This window comes from Cyprinodon tularosa, unplaced genomic scaffold, assembly GCF_016077235.1.
Source record: "Cyprinodon tularosa strain WSP-4 unplaced genomic scaffold, ASM1607723v1 ctg560, whole genome shotgun sequence".
NCBI lineage: Eukaryota > Metazoa > Chordata > Actinopteri > Cyprinodontiformes > Cyprinodontidae > Cyprinodon > Cyprinodon tularosa.
The window spans coordinates 670669-687414 of NW_024039297.1; the positions used below are offsets into that span (position 1 = coordinate 670669).

Here is a 16746-nt window from a genome sequence, read left to right on the forward strand (position 1 = left end):
CGTCTTACTTCTTGAGAATGAGCTGACCTTGGCTTTGATTTTCCAGCTCTTGGTCCAGAGCTGCATGGAAAATCCAGAGAGAGACTTCAGGTTTGGCTCAGAGGGCAGGCTCGGCAGGTTAAGCTCCTCCTGAGCTTCACAGGAGAAAAACAGGTTTCTAACTGGATAAAACACTGCGGCGTTGAGGCAAGGTCTGAAGACAGCTTAAATACTGTGGCTCGGCTCAGGAGGATCCATGGCGGACTCTGCTGGAGGAAGGTGATCTTCTCCAGCTCCCAACATTCTAAAAGTAGAATGGGAGGCAGATCTTTTAGTTATCAGGCTCCTCTCCTGTGGAACCAACTACCAGTTTTAGTCCGTGAGGCAGACACCCTGTCTACTTTTAAGGCTAGGCTTAAAACTTTCCTTTTTGATAAAACTTCTAGTTAGAGTGGCTCAGGTTGTCCTGAGCTATCTCTATAGTTCTGCTGCTATAGGCTTAGACTGCTGGAGGACATAGGGACCCCTTTTCATCATTCTGCTTCATTCTATCTCTATTCTCCCACTCTGCAGAATCTGTTAGTTCAATCTCTAACGTTCTGCTCTCTCTGCTTTTTCTCATAGTAGCTTCATCTGGTCTGTTCCTGTTTGGCTGTGACTCCATCCTGGAGAGAAATATCAGCTGTGCTGCTGCCATCAACACCTTTGTTTCTAGATGTTGGAGCTTGGCCTGTTTTCCAGTGTAGTCCTGTTTCTCTGACTGTGACTAACTGGATGTGCTCTCTTCATCCTCTGACATGGGAGCTGGCTCGGAGCTCGTCTGCCTGGCTGTGTGTTTCCTGGACGGGGCCGCCTGTGGAGCTGGTTGACAGTTGCCTTTTGTATCTATGCTTCTTTTTCTATGTCTGCTTCTGTCTCCTTGAACCCCAGTGGGCCTCAGCAGATGGCCGCTCACACTGAGCCTGGTTCTGCTGGAGGTTTCTTCCTGTTCAAAGGGAGTTTTTCCTCTCCACTGTCGCTACAAGCATGCTTAGTGTGAGGGATTGCTGAAGAGTCAATGAGTCGATGCAATCAGCTGGTTTTCCTAGAAAACTTTGAGTCAATCTGACTGGACGATCTGGTGAACTGGAAAGTGACCTGAGATGACATGATGTGAATTGGAGCTATAGAAATAAACTGAATAGAATTTTGCTCTGTTGTTTCACCCTTTTCTTATCCGGTCCAGATCTGATGAGGTATTGTTTCTCAGATAGTGCACATAAAGGAAGAAACATGTTTAAGCATTAACAGAATTTATTCCAGTCATGGTTTACAAAATCATTGATTAAAGCACAAATTACAGAGAATGGTTTCATCTTCTATTAGGCTCTTACATCTCGACCATTCAGCGCAAATGGTTGAGCACCTCTGCACACTTTCAGGAAGCGACCCCCTCCCAAAGCCCCTAAGGCACTACCATATAAGGTGACCATATCTGGCCATCAAATGTCAGCCTAAGAATGTGCATTTTGGGTAACCCACACAGAAGCTTGAACAGATATAGAAAAGAACAAATGTCATTTAAAATAGAAAATAAAATAAAAAATAAATTCATCTTTAACAGATCAAAATTTGCAGTTGAATTACATTTAAACCACATTTTATTCCAATTTTGACATGAGGTCACATTAAACCACATACTTCCAACCAAATTCTTTGGTTCTTATTTTGTAGCAGGTGCCGCAGACTCGTCTTTGGACGGCGTGCACACAGACAGTGACGACCTCATATATAAGAAGTTCATCAGCCCCTTATCCCGATCACATCCAAATCCGGCATACAGAGGTTCGGAGAATGTGGTGCTGAATGTGTGGAGGTGGATGAGCGTGTCAGAGGAAACCGCATAGAAGGACAGAATGCCAGCAGGACAGTCCACAAACACTGCGACTCTGTTGAAGGCGCCCGGGGGCGGGGAAAGTTCTTTAAGCTTTCTGTTATGAAAGACAGCAAAGCGGTTGAGGAGGCAGGTCAGAGTCCAGGACTTATCGTTTGCTCCAAATAGGGAGTCTCTTCCGTCTCCCTTTCTGCTGATTCCTTTGTAACTTACTGCTATATCAACCTGTCCTTCCCATTCCACCTCCCAGTAACAGCGGCTAGGCAGAGCGTCTTTGCATAGCACCTGATGCCAGAAGTTAAATCTTTCTTTGTGATCTGGATATACCTGTTTCCTCGAACACACCACCCTCCTGTTGCTTTGGGACAACATGAGGAATGTGTTTGCTGTGTTTGGGTCCATTTCAAGTTCACAGGTGTCTGAGAAAGAAAACCAGAAATTACAGGTGTGACTTTTTTCATTTTAAAGACCCCCCAGTTCAGTTTTGATGACAAGCTCATAATTAAAGTCACAAGGATCCAAAGAGCTTCTAACTGAGCAAAATACTGTGCAAAAAACCCCCAACAGATGTATAAAATGCTGCAACTAAACCACGAATAAATAATAATTTGCAGTAATTATTCATATAGACAGAAATTAGGATTTTTTTATATAGAATATTTTTTTTAGAAAGAAGAAAAAGAAGAGGACATTGACTTGTTTATAATTTAAAGGTATTGTGGAGGATTTTTTAAAAGATCCGCCCACTTCAAAAAAATGCAGGTGCAAGGGCATGTATGAGCCCATTTCTCCTCGTGCACGACCTGTTTAAAATGTGCTGTTGTCATAGCTTAAAAAAGCTGACTGTGTCCACATACAGAGGGGACTATATAGTGAACTTTATAGTGAACTCAGTGAACTGACCGTTCAGACAGATGATCACTGCTTTTTGCTCTGTTGGTCACATAACTCCTCCTCCACGGCGCGGTGCCTGCGCCATCTTTGTTATTAGTCGCCGCTGTCGGGGAGTGACAGACTATGGCGACAGCGAGCCGCTCTGACGGCAAATCCCATAATGCTTTGCGAGGAGAGCTCTGCCTTAAAAGCATTCTGGGATATATCTGCCTCTTCTGAGGCCTTTCTCTTACACTCACACACTTTATAGAAACTTTTTCTCTTCAGACCCTCGGCCATTTTCAAAGAACCGCAGTGAGAAAGATGAGCTTCAATGACTGTCTGAAACCGTAGCTCACCACAGATATGCTGTGTGTTTCCTGGACGGGGCCGCCTGTGGAGCTGGTTGACAGTTGCCTTTTGTATCTATGCTTCTTTTTCTATGTCTGCTTCTGTCTCCTTGAACCCCAGTGGGCCTCAGCAGATGGCCGCTCACACTGAGCCTGGTTCTGCTGGAGGTTTCTTCCTGTTCAAAGGGAGTTTTTCCTCTCCACTGTCGCTACAAGCATGCTTAGTGTGAGGGATTGCTGAAGAGTCAATGAGTCGATGCAATCAGCTGGTTTTCCTTAGATAGAAAACTTTGAATCAATCTGACTGGATGATCTGGTCAACTGGAAAGTGACCTGAGATGACATGATGTGAATTGGAGCTATAGAAATAAACTGAATAGAATTGAATTTGAGCGTTTCCTTCATGGTGAGGGGCACTGCAGGCGTATGGAATAATGTGTCCTTTACTAGAGGCTGACAGGTTTCTCTACAAGTGGAGAGGGGAGTCTGGTTTATATTGCTGGCAAAATGCAAGATCAATCAATGCAATCAGCTTCCTTTCCATAGATAGAAAACTTTGAAATGTGGTTCCCATTGCATTTAGTCAGACGAAGTGAAGATTGCTCCTCCAAGTGAGAATCTATGGTTCTAGACTGAAAAAGGATGACTTGCCCTCTTCAAGATAGAGGAAAGTTATTGCCTAAAGATGCAGGATTTTAAATATCTTGGGGTCCAGTTCATAAGACAGTGGAAAATGCAGTGGGAGTTCAGAGCTGTAAGGCAGCTGCTGAGCTGGTCTGTTTTGCTGAGGAACGAGCTGAGCTCAAAAGCTCAATCGGTCTTCATTCCCAACCATTTCTATGGTAATAAAATCTGAGTCATAACATAAAGTTTGACGTTCTGGATACGAGCTGAAATTTGCTCCCATGATATGCTGGAGACACTGTGTCTCTCAGTTTATCTTGAAATGCATTGAGCTTCACCAGGAAAAGCTGGAGAAGATGTCTGGAGTGTCTCCTCTAGGACCGCTGACCCTGTGACTGTGTCCCATATAAAGTGGATGAGTATGCATACAAGCTTTCAGAAGCTCTTTGTGATTCAATTCGACAAAGTGCTTTGGGATATCGATAACCTGACTCCACCAGATGGATTTGCTCCCCATATCCATCTGGAAACCTTCCGTTGAAGTAATTTTGGGAAGTGGCTAAAATACTGGTTAGCTGATTGGCCTATGTTGGTGATAGACGGGCCAAATAAACCAATCAGATCAACGAAGTATATGACGTAACAGAGCGATGAACGAAAACACAACCACAAGCCAGGCTACTCTTGCCGAAACCTGTCGGGAGAAGAGCAAAAACATCTTTTCCTCTGAGAAAAGCCTCCAGAGCAGTGTTTTGCTCTTCTTTCAGTGAAGAAATACTCTGTAATTCCGATAAAACTTGCTCGATAGCCACGCTAACGCTAGTTTCATCGGCTGAAGCCGCCATGTTCTTTAGACTGAACTGTCGCGCTTCTCGTTGCGTCACACCTCAACCCGCCTCAAAGCCAACGCTGATTGGACGTTCGTTTGGTGAACGGCTCCAAATTTTCTTTAACGGAGAGTCTCCAGACTGATCTGCGAGTGAAACCTTGAAAGCTCGCGAGATCAGGATGGTCTCACGAGGCTAGGATATTGATGTACCTTTAATTGTTGCTGTGTTTTAGATCTATTGAACAGTGTACTGATAAGATTAAATGATAATATAAATAAAAGGTAAATAACTTACATTTCCTGACTCCAGTTCGCAGCTTATGCTCTCCACAGTTGTCCAACCTAAAAAAAAAAAATCCACATTATTTCAGTGGATGCGTCTTAAGCTCCTGGCAGATCAAAACACACCTTGCTTATTTTTCTGCCCTTTTATATATAATTTTAAATATGTTAGTCCGTACCTAAGAGTCTCTAGAGTCCAGAGGGGATCCTCCAGTCCAGCTGTTAACTCCTTTTTTCCTGACTCTCCTGGGTGGTTGTAGCTCAGGTCAAGTTCTTTCAGATGGCGTGGGTTGGATTTTAGAGCCAAAACCAGAAAATTACAACCATCCTCCGTGATCAAACAGCGAGACATCCTGTGGGATTACAGAATGAAAAAAAGAAAAATAGGCATTAATTCTAAACTATAAAATCCAGTTATTCTCAGGTTAACATTTATAACCAGCACTACCATATTTAAAAATAAATACATATATAAATAAATAAGCATACAGTTAATTGCCTCCCAAAATACAATAAATAAACAAATGTGGGTATAAATTAAATTATACAGTAAGACATAAATGTTCATATTTTTTAATTAGCTTGTTTATTGATTTGCCTTTGTAATAATTACCTTATTTATTGTCTGTTATAATATTCAACTTTGCTAAGTATTTATTTATGTGCATGTTTTTTCTGTTTTATTCTGCCTTTGTGTTTTTTTTACCCTAGTTATTTCTTCCATGCTGTTTATTTCTGTCTCTCGTTTTAATTTCTGGGCATCTATGGTTTGATTTCTTTGAATGTTTGGATTGCATGGAGTGTCAATAGCACCTCTATAGATATATAAAAAAATGGTGGCATGTTCAATACTTTTTTCACCCATTGTAAGGCACTGTCGCAGCAGAACTTGATTTAAATCCGATATGTAATTTCAGTCAGAAATTTAACCTTAAACCCTGAAGAGGTTATTAGGATTATGGAAGAGTACAACAAGGTGGACTAGCAGGTGGTCCTCTGAATAGTTCAACATAAAACTCAACAAATATAGTGAGGAAGTGGCGGCCTAGTGGTTAGTGGGATAGAACTTGAAATACTGAGGGTCTAGGTTTGAGCCCCACTCCAACAGACTGCCACTCTGGGTCAATGAGCAAGACCTTTAACCCCTGATTTCTCCCAAAGATGGCAGCCCACTGCTCCCAAAGGGGAAGGGTTAAATGCAGAGAGCCTCTAACCAGAGTAGAAAAAGAAGTGGGAGGCCGCGTTGCACAACTGAGCAAGAAGATAAGTACAATAGAGTCTCTAGTATGAGAAACAGACGCCTCACAGGTCCCCAACTGGCATCTTCATTAAATAGTACCCGCAGTAGCCTGTTTGTGCTGTCCTCTGAAGGGAGTAGTACACACCGTTGTAGGAAATCTTCAATTTCTTATCAATTTCTCGCATGGAATAGCCTTCATTTTAAGAACAACAATAGACTGTCGAATTTCAGATGAAAGTTCTCTTTTTCTGGCCATTTTAGCGTTTAATTGAACCCACAAATGTGATGCTCCAGAAACTTAATCTAATCAAAGGAAGGTCAGTTTTGTAACTTCTGTAACAAGCTAAACTGTAATAAAACTGTAATGTATAGAGTGTATTTCTTTAAAGTTAAGACTAGTTTAAAGTTATGTTCATTGAAAAGTACAGTGTTTTCCTTAAAAAATAAGGACAAACTTTTGAACGGTAGTGTATATATAGATATATTTTTTTTATGTTTTTTGCCCCACAAAAAAAACAAACAAAAAAACATTCAAATTTGACCAGATTACATGACCCCCCCATCATACTGATGGAGACTGCACAAACCTGAGAGTTTCCAGTTTACAGTCTGGACTCTGCAGTCCAACGGAAAGCAGCTTCACTCCTGAATCCTGCAGGTCGTTGTAACTCAGATCCAGTTCTCTCAGACTGGAGCAATGAGAGCTGAGAACCTGAGACAGAACTTCCAGGGATGCCTCTGATAATTTACAGTCTACTAACCTAAAAAGAGAAAATGTGAATTTAGAACTTTAAATAAATTATGATGGTTTCCCTGCTGTTGTTACTCTTTAACAAAACAAACAATTATTTTAAGTTAAATACACATAAATGAAATAAAAATACAACCATCAAAGCAAAAATGACCTTTAATGTAATTTGATGAAAGTCTGCGAATGGAAACCAAAATCACCCTTTTTTAAATCAACAGCATGCAGTTTAAATTATTATCTAATATTTTTACAGAATCATGATATTTTCTTGAGTTATTTAACTATCAATTGAAATCATTTTAAAAAATAATTTACTCTGCCAACATTAGAGATTATTGTTGGGATCTGGAGCTGTACCACCTTCCTCCAGCAGAGTGTGCTGTGGGTCTCCAAGGGCTGGAGTCTTCCAGCACACCTGAGGCGCATCTCCTCGTCAGAAACCTGCCCTATATAACCAGCTGCCAGACCTTGCTTCGACGCCGCAGTGTTGACCTAGTTTGGTTAGCGACCTGAGCCTAGAACCTAGAATCTTTGCTGTCCCTTGAGTGAGATCTTGATCCTAATTCTTCCTTGTTTTTGCCTCACAGGAAACCTGTCTCTACCTGAGGCTCTGGATGAGCTTAACCTGCCGAGATTGCCCTCGTTAGCCAAACCTGAAGATTCCTTTGTGGACTCCCCTGCTGCTCTTGGCTAAGAGCCAGAAACTCAGATCAAGGTCTGCCTTCAAAGTCAGAAGCAAGACGCTGCAGCTACTCTTGGACTCTGACGAACAAACAGTCTCTGGACCCAACAGTTCCTTCTCTCTCAAGGAGAAGCCCGGACACCCTCAAGGTATTCTGCTGAGTAAACAAGGACTCATAAAACTCATCACTCCGTTGTCTAATCAAACTATCATCTCTGCAGACTCCAGTGTTCCAGCCCTGACCAGTTCCAGTTCCAGTTTATGATCTTGTGTTTTGTGCAACCAAATAAACTCTGTTAAACTTTTTACCCAGCCTCCGTTGTGTTCTGTATATGGGCTTGAAGCTTTAGACCCATCATGACAATTATAACATGTTTGAAGAGGATCTAAAAAAAATGAAAAAGGACAAAAAAGAAAGGAAAAAATCTCCTTGAGGAAAATACCTCTAAGCTGAAATGAAGATAAAGTTAACTGGTTTAAATGATCCCACATCAAAATGGCTGCCATGGGTGAACATACCTGAGAGTTTCCAGTTTACAGTCTGGACTCTGCAGTCCAACAGAAAACAGCTTCACTCCTGAATCCTGCAGGTCGTTGTAACTCAGATCCAGTTCTCTCAGACTGGAGCAATGAGAGCTGAGAACCTGAGACAGAACTTCCAGGGATGCCTCTGATAATTTACAGTCTGCTAACCTAAAAAAGAGAAAATGTGAATTTAGAACTTTAAAGAATTGATGATGGTTTCCCTGCTGTTGTCAAACTTAAACAAACAAACAATTATTTTGATTTAAATGCACATAAATGAAATAAAAAGTTTTGGGTACTCTAGCCAAGCTGAGTTTTGCTGAGTCAAACTGAGTTTTTTGTCTACCTGAGTTTTAACCTTGCTGTTTTTGTCTTTGCCTCTCGGCAGGAAGTCATCCTGCAAACTGGATTTTTCGGACCTTCTCTCCCTGGAAGGATCATCTGAGCTTCAAACTGAGCTGAGGATTTAAACTGAAGGTTTGAATCTACTTTCCTCAAGAGATCGTTTGAGCTTCACACTGAGCAAGGGATTCATCTCCACTACGACCCGTTCAAGTACCGCAGGAAATCTGAGTAGCAGTCACTTCTCTGTTCACCTATTAACAACCGCATTCTAGGTAAACCCTGTCCGCCCTCTGCAGGTGTGTGAGGAGACGGACCAGAACCAGGCGCCTCCTGGTGGAGGAAGGGAGACAAACACAGAAACACAGACAGTAATCCTGACAGGAACAGGGTTAATCTGGACTCATCAGACCACATGACCTTCTTCCATTGCTCCACAGTCCAATCTTTATGCTCCCTAGCAAATTGAAGCCTTTTTTTCTGGTTAGCCTCACTGATTAGTGGTTTTCTTATGGCTACACAGCTGTTCAGTCCCAATCCCTTGAGTTCCCTTTGCATTGTGCGTGTGGAAATGCTTTTACTTTCAGTATTAAACATAGCCCTGAGTTCTACTGTTGTTTTTCTTCCATTTGATCTTACCACATGTTTAAGTGATCGCCGATCACCATCATTCAGGATGTCTTTCCGGCCACATTTTTTCCTTGAAGATGACGGGTCCCCACTATCCTTCCAGTTTTTAATAATGCGTTGGACAGTTCTTAACTTAATTTTAGTAGTTTCTGCAATCTCTTTGGATGTTTTCTCTGCTTGATGCATGCCAATGATTTGACCCTTCTCAAACAGACTAACATCTTTTCCATGACCACTGGATGTGTCTTTCGACATGGTTGTTTAGGAAATGAGAAGCAAGTCATTGCACCAGCTGGGGTTAAATAACTTGTTGCCAGCTGAAAGATAATTGCCTATGCATTGGCCAGGCAGTGTATTAATTGAAATCATTTAAAAATAATTTACTCCGCCGATATTAGACATTATAACATGTTTGAAGAAGATCTAAAAAAAATGAAAAAGGACAAAAAAGAAAAGAAAAAATCTCCTTGAGGGAAATACCTCCAGGCTGAAAAGAAATGATAAAGTTAACAGGTTTAAACATCAAAATGGCTGCGATGGGTGAACATACCTGAGAGTTTCCAGTTTACAGTCTGGACTCTGCAGTCCAACAGAGAGCAGCTTCACTCCTGAATCCTGCAGGTCGTTGTAACTCAGGTCCAGTTCTCTCAGACTGGAGCAATGAGAGCTGAGAACCTGAGACAGAACTTCCAGGGATGCTTCTGATAATTTACAGCTTTTTAACCTAAAAAAGAGGGAGCTGAATTTAGAGATCTTATCATGGTTCATTTGATGTTGTTCCTCCAAAAAGAAAATATTTTAAGGTAGATGTACATAAGTCTTAATAAAATGTGCTTGTGCATTCTAGATATATATATAAAAAAAACAGAAAATAAAAAACCAGCATCATTGCCATAAATTAGCAAAATGGAACTTGACTTAGACCAAATATGAGCAGAGTGGTGTATGCAGAAACCAAACAACCTCTCCACAGATGCATGGCCTAACACAGAAGACCGCCCTCCTCTGGACAAGACTCTGCGGTACATCTACACCTTATGGACAAAGGACATTCTTTGGAGGGGCAGAATGTAGACATTTTGGACAATGAAGACAGGTGGTTTGAGAGGGGCGAGTAGGAACCCATCTATGATAAGAAAGATAAACCAACCTTAAACAGAGGAGGTGGACTCAATTCCAACAACCATACAGGAGAGCAGAAAACCTTGCCTATTCAGCCAGGCCCACAATTCCCTCTAGCGACCCCCCTTTCAGAGACATAGACAGGTATGGGGCATTGCAGGCTAACAAAGAAGCCAAACGTCCCCCATTCCAAAGGGGTGGACCCGTTCGTCAGTTTCAATTTGAATGTCATGTCCTTTGTCAGAATTCATCGGCTTGCTTAATTACCAATGCTTGCTTAATCCGAATCCTTAGATCTTCTTCCATCCACCTTATTTAACCTTCAGACTCACCATCAGCATGAAACTCTGGAATTCATTGCCTTCTGTTACCCATCCATCCATCTTCTCCCGCTTAGTCCTTGTCGGAATCGCAGTCATGCCAGTGCCTACACCTGGCAGTCTATGAGCAGCCACGCAAAATGGCCCTTCCTAGTCAAACGCCAGCTGAATGGCATTCTACTCGCCTGCAACTCCCAGCAAAATCCCCTCCAACTTCCAGACACTGGCCTACTCCTGGGCGTGCATTTTTTTCACTCTGCCTCCACCCTTTTACTGAATTACAGGGTCTGACCAGGAGATGACGGACCTGACAGAATATTTTAGTACAAAGATTGATGCTTTTAAAAAGAATCTTATGGGAACCAGTCAAGGACCAGCCAAGGGCAAATAAAGGAAGGTTGGGGGATTTCTAATGGCTGCTACTGTACACACACACACTCACACCTAAGGCAATTAGAACATTTAGATAAAGTAAAAGAAGCCGGAGTATCTGGTGAGAACTCACGTATGCATGGGGAGAACATGCAAACTCCATGCAGTAGGACCCAGGCTAGGAATCAAACCTACAAGGCAACAGTGTCACCCATTGCAACACGGTGCAGCCATTTAATATCCTTCATACTGATGCTTTACCTGTGTTTGAATCAAGACTAAAACCTCTCCTGTTCCAGCCTGCAGACCTTCCCTGATTGCACTGTCCTGTTTTTAGTATTTTTTAGTGCTGATGATTTTTGTTATAGTGTTTTTAAACCTACTTTAAACTCATTTATAATGTAGAATTATTGTCATTAATCTTTTTAAATGATTCCCTCTTGGTTTGTTAGAGAAAACATTTCTGGTTGACTCACAGTGCTTTGCTGGAGGCCTTCAGAACAGGCAGGAGCTGCAGCAGAACCCCGTCTGAAGCAGAGTACTTCTTCAGGTCAAACTCATGTGGATGGTTTTCTGAGGACAGTACTATGAAGTTCAGGGCGGACCATTGGCTGTCTGTGAGTAGACTTCCTGATCTCAGGACGTATTCTATCTCCTCCACGATAGAGTCATCCTTCAGCTCATTCAGACAGTGCAGCATGGTTATCATTTTTTTTGGTGATTTACTCCGTCTGATTTTCCTCTTGATGTATTTACTTGTTTCGTTGTTAGACCATGTGACATTTCCTGTTGGTGTCAGCAGGCCAGCCATACGGACCTGGGTTGTTTGCAGAGAAAGACCCATGATGAACCGTAGGACCAGGTTTAGCTTTCCATTTGGGCTTTTCAGGGCTCTTTTCAATGCCCTTCTGTGAACCTTTGTTGCAGATATTCTGCTGAATAATTTGGGCCATTCATCAGAGTTAAACCATGACACATGCATAACATTTCTGTTGTAGGTGATCAGTGAAATAATCACATGAACAGCAGCAAGAAACCTCTGAATGCTGGAATGAGCAAAGCAGAACATCTGTTCCTCCTCTGACTTCTTTCCAGGAAACTCCTTAAAGATCTTTTTAAACCACCTTGAATAGAACAATGCAGTTCCAGCCGGAAGGCAACATCTCCTTAAGTCTTCCTCAGTGAAAACTGTTTGATTTTTCAGGATGTTCTGAAAGGCTAGTTTGGCCAAAGATTTGATGCACTTTTCCGGAGCATACTTTTTCTCTGTGTGGTTGATCTGAGCCATCAGAAACTCTGCATACATCTCTGTCAGGGTGTTTGGCAGCTCTTCTCCCTGTCTGGCCTCCAAGGACTCCTCCAGAACCGCAGCAGTGATCCAGCAGAAGAATGGGGTGTAGCACAGGATATGGAGGCCTTGTGATGTGTTTATGTGGGAGATGATCCTATTGGCCTTCTCTTCATCTATGAATCTCTTCCTAAAGAACTTGTCTCTCTTCAGGTTAGTGAACCCTCTGAGCTCCGTTACCATGTCAACACACTTAGCAGGGATCTGATTGGCTGCTGCAGATTGCGTGGTAATCCAGAGACAAGCAGAAGGAAGCAGTTTCTTCATGATGAGATTAGTCAGAAGCACTTCTACTCTGGTTGACTTTCGGATATCCGGCTTTCGTGTTCGGCCGGTAAAATCAAGTTCAAGGAGATTCTGATCCAGACCATCGATAACAAACAGAAGCTTAAATTTCCGTCTATCATCAATGGTGTGTTGGACATCTTGTAGGTCTGTGAGGATTTCATTAAGCATTTCCTCTGCAATGGATGCCATTTCTGGAACACACGTGTGAATTAGCTCTGCTAGCCTGAAACTCTTTCCTCTACATAAACCCAGCTGGCGAGCATCAAAAGGAAAAACCAGATGAAATTCTTGACCTGCTCGACCTTCGGCCCAGTCCAGCATAAACCTCTCCACAAGGAAGGACTTGCCAATGCCAGCTTCGCCTTTGGTCACCACTGTTTTGCTGCATTGACCTCCTCTGGAAAGATGTTGGAACATGGTGCTGACTTCGACTGGTCTAGATTTTTGAGAGGCTGTGGATTTATGCTGATGCCTGTCCATGATGAACAGCTCTGGATCAATGTAACATGAAAACTCAACACAACGCTTCTCCAACCAGCCCTTCTTCACAGAACTAAACATACTGTGAAAGTCAAACTGCAGTGCAGCTTGACTAGATGTGGTTGGAAGATCAGGTGGATTGGACATCTTCACATCTGTCAAAAACAGAAACAACTGGTGAGAAATCTGTCCCCATAAAGAAAAAGAAATGGCATCTATGCCAGCTGTAGGAAGGGCAGCATACAGATGAACCTGGAATAAACTAACTCAGAACTGAGGACCGGGAATTCGAGGCAGAAAAATTCACAAAAGCGTTTCTTAATAGAAGTCGGAGCTGCAACTCAGCAGCTAGGGTGTCTAAGGCAGGAATCTCTATAGAGAGAAAACTCAGGTTCTTAATGACCACGTAAATCTGACAGAGGATGATTACAAGTGTGTGAGTCACTAACCTGGTTTTAGAGTTCAGTCCTTGCCCAGAAATAGGAGTGCAATCCAGCCGGATGGCTAACAACAGCCCGCTATGAACACCACCAAGAGAGTTCCAGGAGCTGAAAGGAAGCAGATCTAGGTTCATTCCACAGGCAGAAACCAGCAGGAGTCTAAAGACAGGTCAGGCAAACAAATCCGAAACAGAAACAGGAAGGCTCAAAGGTCCGAAGAAAGAACTGGTCAGGATCAGGCAATCGGAACAACAACAGGTATGCTAGAGAACCCTCACCAAAGGTTTACATAATCTGGCACTGAGGACTGGGAGCAAGCAGATTTAAATTTAATAAAGACTATATACAGGGACATGTCCACTATTTTCTATCTAAGGAAGCTCAACTGATTGTATGTAGTGGAGCTGAAATAGCAGAGGTGAATAATCCAGGCCCAGGAAGTAAAAACTGGAACTGCAAATGGTTGGAATTGATCTCTGTATCCAGGGGATCTAATACTTGGTGGACTTGGAGGGGTACGGCCCAGAGGAAATGTCTGTATTTCTGTCAGGTTTATCTTGGATAAAGAATTAAGAGTTTTCACATAGATCATCCAGATCAGTCTGGGATCTGCCCTTAGGGGCGGGGTTCTGTTCTCATTACCCACTCACCTGATCCACCTGCATTAGTCACTATTTAACCAGCCTTCAGACCAGTCATCAGTGCCAGATTATTTCCAGCAGATGGTGAGACTTATTTTAGCGTTGCTTCATTCTAATAACCTGATTGTTACCTGACTTGTTCTGCCTCTCGACCTCTGAGCCTGCCTTTTCCCATCTGATCTGTTTGCCTGCCCTGTCTTCCGATTCCTGCCTGATCTCTGCCAGCTTGTGTACCGAACCAGAACCGTTTCCCAACCACTGAGTCCTACCTGCACTCATCCAACCTGTCAGCCCCATTGTGTACGGAACCTGGAACTGTGACCTGACTCCATCTTGGATTCTCCTTTAGCGATCTCTGACCTCCTGGCTCTGACAATCTACCATGCCAGTGATATCGGCTTTGGCTTCTCCATCTGGATCATCCTGCCTTCATCCGTCTGCTTGGTTCTGATCTCCTGCCTGTCCTCTGACCTCCTTTACATCAGCGTCTGGGAGTCCCTTGGCAGCCAGCCGGCCTGAACCATCCTCTATCTCTGGACTCAGACTGAACTATAAGATCAGTTATTCCTTACTTAGACGCCGACGCCACCCACCCAGATTCTGTTTTCAATAAACGTTCTGAGAAATCTAATTGTCTGCCTTGAATACTGGATCTTTCAGTTCTAAGCCTGACAGAGGCAGCTATTAGCTATAAGCCTTCACTATTCTGGAACAAAATCCCAAACACCAAAATGCCGTAGCATTGTAGCCCGCCTTACTTTCATTTTACTATCAAAAAGTGTATAATTATTGTTTATAACCACTTTATTCACTTTAACTATTCATTCAAATAATTATTTAATTAGCGTTGTGAAACCGCAATTAACATTTAACATTTACCTCTGTGTGTTCTTATCACTCAAACCCCCCCCCCCCCCCCCCCCCCCCCAGTACAGCACTTTCCTATATAAGCAAACTTGACTTGCAATGCGTTGCCTTAACGGGCAAAATACATGCTGGTGTTGCCAAACAAACATTTCTAAATGCAGACATGCAAAGATTAAAGCAAAGCGGTCCCGCCTGGATACTTAATTGGCTCCTACATGAATCCAGATGGAATTTGGAAATTTGTGACGGGAACAGAGTCAGAGTGAATGACAGGTAAGAAATAAACCCAAATGTACAATGAAAAGAATACAGAAAGTAAGTCAGTGGAAGATTATTAAAATATTTAAGCCTTCAGGAAGAAACTACCATTGCAGACGGCTAGAAAGCATAAGTAACAAAAAATGGATGAAAAAGCACCTATACATTTTAATGCCACGTTCAGACCGCAGGCGCTTTCAGCAGCAAAAACGCATCTGCTGCTTGATTTCTGATGCTCATCCACATTGATGTCAGCCGTCGAGTAAAGTGAGTCCAGATGCATCTGATGCTTCTGCTGCTCCTGTGTTCAATGCCAGAAAGCAGCTTTTCTATATTTGCTAGGATCAGTTGGTAAAAAGTAGTTTTTATATATTTTTAAGTGAGAAAGTCCTCCTGAAAACATGGTCTGTGCAGTCAGTTCATCCAGATTACCATCCTGCCTTCAAAGATTATTTTGCTATGAGAGCCACACAGATGTACAACAATGGCCTGAGCGGTTGTACGGCGGAGCTCTATCACTGGGAATCCCGTTCATCAGCAGCCTCTGGCCCGGTCGTCTCTTTGGGGTTTTTCGCTAGTGTTTGCAGCGGCTGGAAGGTGTTTTTATATAATCCAAACTGCAGGCACCAAAATAATAAAAGCAAACATGCTTTGCCGGCAGGTTTCTACATTTTAAGTTAATGTAGGCATTCATAAACTGTTTCAGAGGATTGATCATAGCGCTCTGCATCAGCTGTGCTGTGTCTCTCTCCCTGCCAGCTCCCAGATCAGCTTCTCTGATTGGTTGATGAGGCGTACTAAGAAGCAAAACTTAAATTTTTCCACATCCAGCAGCTGCTGCTTCTGCAGCCTGTTAGGCACCTCAGAAACTCACGAGGCGCTGTTTCAGCTGCTCAGAATTGCGGTCTGAACGTAGCATAAGACCTTAACTTAAGAGAACATTGTGGTTAATGAATGTATTTAAGAGGGTAATTGCACCAAACTGCTTTTCTTTCTTACTTTTTCTCTCTTCCAAATTGCCTGCTTAAATTTCTTTTAATTCAATTCAGTTTATTATATAGTGCCAGAGACAGAGAGACAGTGACGCTAAAGTAGAGGCTTTCTAGATGTTAACTTTAGAAAGTCTAGAGGTGTTTTCTGGTTTATAAAAAATAACAGAGTGATTATCTTCTTTAACGGTTTTTAACCTGACAATTTCCACAAATGTACTTAAAGGATCAATAACTAGTCACTGTTATCACCATTAGTTTCTCTACAGGAAATAATTGGCTTATTTTGGAAGTTAAGTTGTCAGTGAAAATTGGAAATAAGATTTTTCACATGTTGATGTGACCCTGATCTCACTGATGTGAGATAAGATCTAAAATGATTTGTTTAATAATAACAGCATATCAGAGGAATATCATTCAGTCGAATCTAATGAGTTAATTACCCCTTTTATTAAAATCCAGACCAACTTTCTAACTTTATATAGCAGAAATTATTCAGATTTCAGGATTAAAGTCAAAGTTTGAACAGAAACAGCAAAGTAATTGAAATCTTACCGGTTCAGCTTTATTCCAGAAAAGCCGGTGAGAGGAAACTCAGAGCAAAACTCAAACAGTTTCAGGAAGCTGAGGGGTTTTTGGTT

The 16746-nt window shown here is 42.3% G+C and overlaps 1 protein-coding gene across 1 annotated transcript; it reads right to left on the bottom strand.

The window, feature by feature from the left end:
• Window positions 1-1665: 1665 nt before the first annotated feature.
• Window positions 1666-13459, bottom strand: LOC119796893 (NACHT, LRR and PYD domains-containing protein 12-like). The gene is made up of 8 exons (XM_038305664.1): window positions 13360-13459; window positions 11271-13065; window positions 9531-9704; window positions 8003-8176; window positions 6638-6811; window positions 4990-5163; window positions 4824-4870; window positions 1666-2271 (listed from the first exon to the last, which is right to left on the bottom strand). Exons 2-8 carry the CDS (start codon window positions 13055-13057, stop codon window positions 1682-1684), a joined length of 3120 nt encoding a protein of 1039 aa, XP_038161592.1. The 5' UTR covers window positions 13058-13065; window positions 13360-13459; the 3' UTR covers window positions 1666-1681.
• Window positions 13460-16746: the final 3287 nt, after the last annotated feature.

Excerpts from the sequence above, each read along its gene's own strand:
- LOC119796893 (XM_038305664.1), bottom strand. The coding sequence starts at position 13,057 with ATGTCCAATCCACCTGATCTTCCAACCACATCTAGTCAAGCTGCACTG. Across the intron at positions 8,177-9,530 it reads TGTAAACTGGAAACTCTCAG|GTTAGCAGACTGTAAATTAT; the intron begins GTATGTTCACCC and ends TCTCTTTTTTAG. Across the intron at positions 6,812-8,002 it reads TGTAAACTGGAAACTCTCAG|GTTAGTAGACTGTAAATTAT; the intron begins GTATGTTCACCC and ends TTCTCTTTTTAG.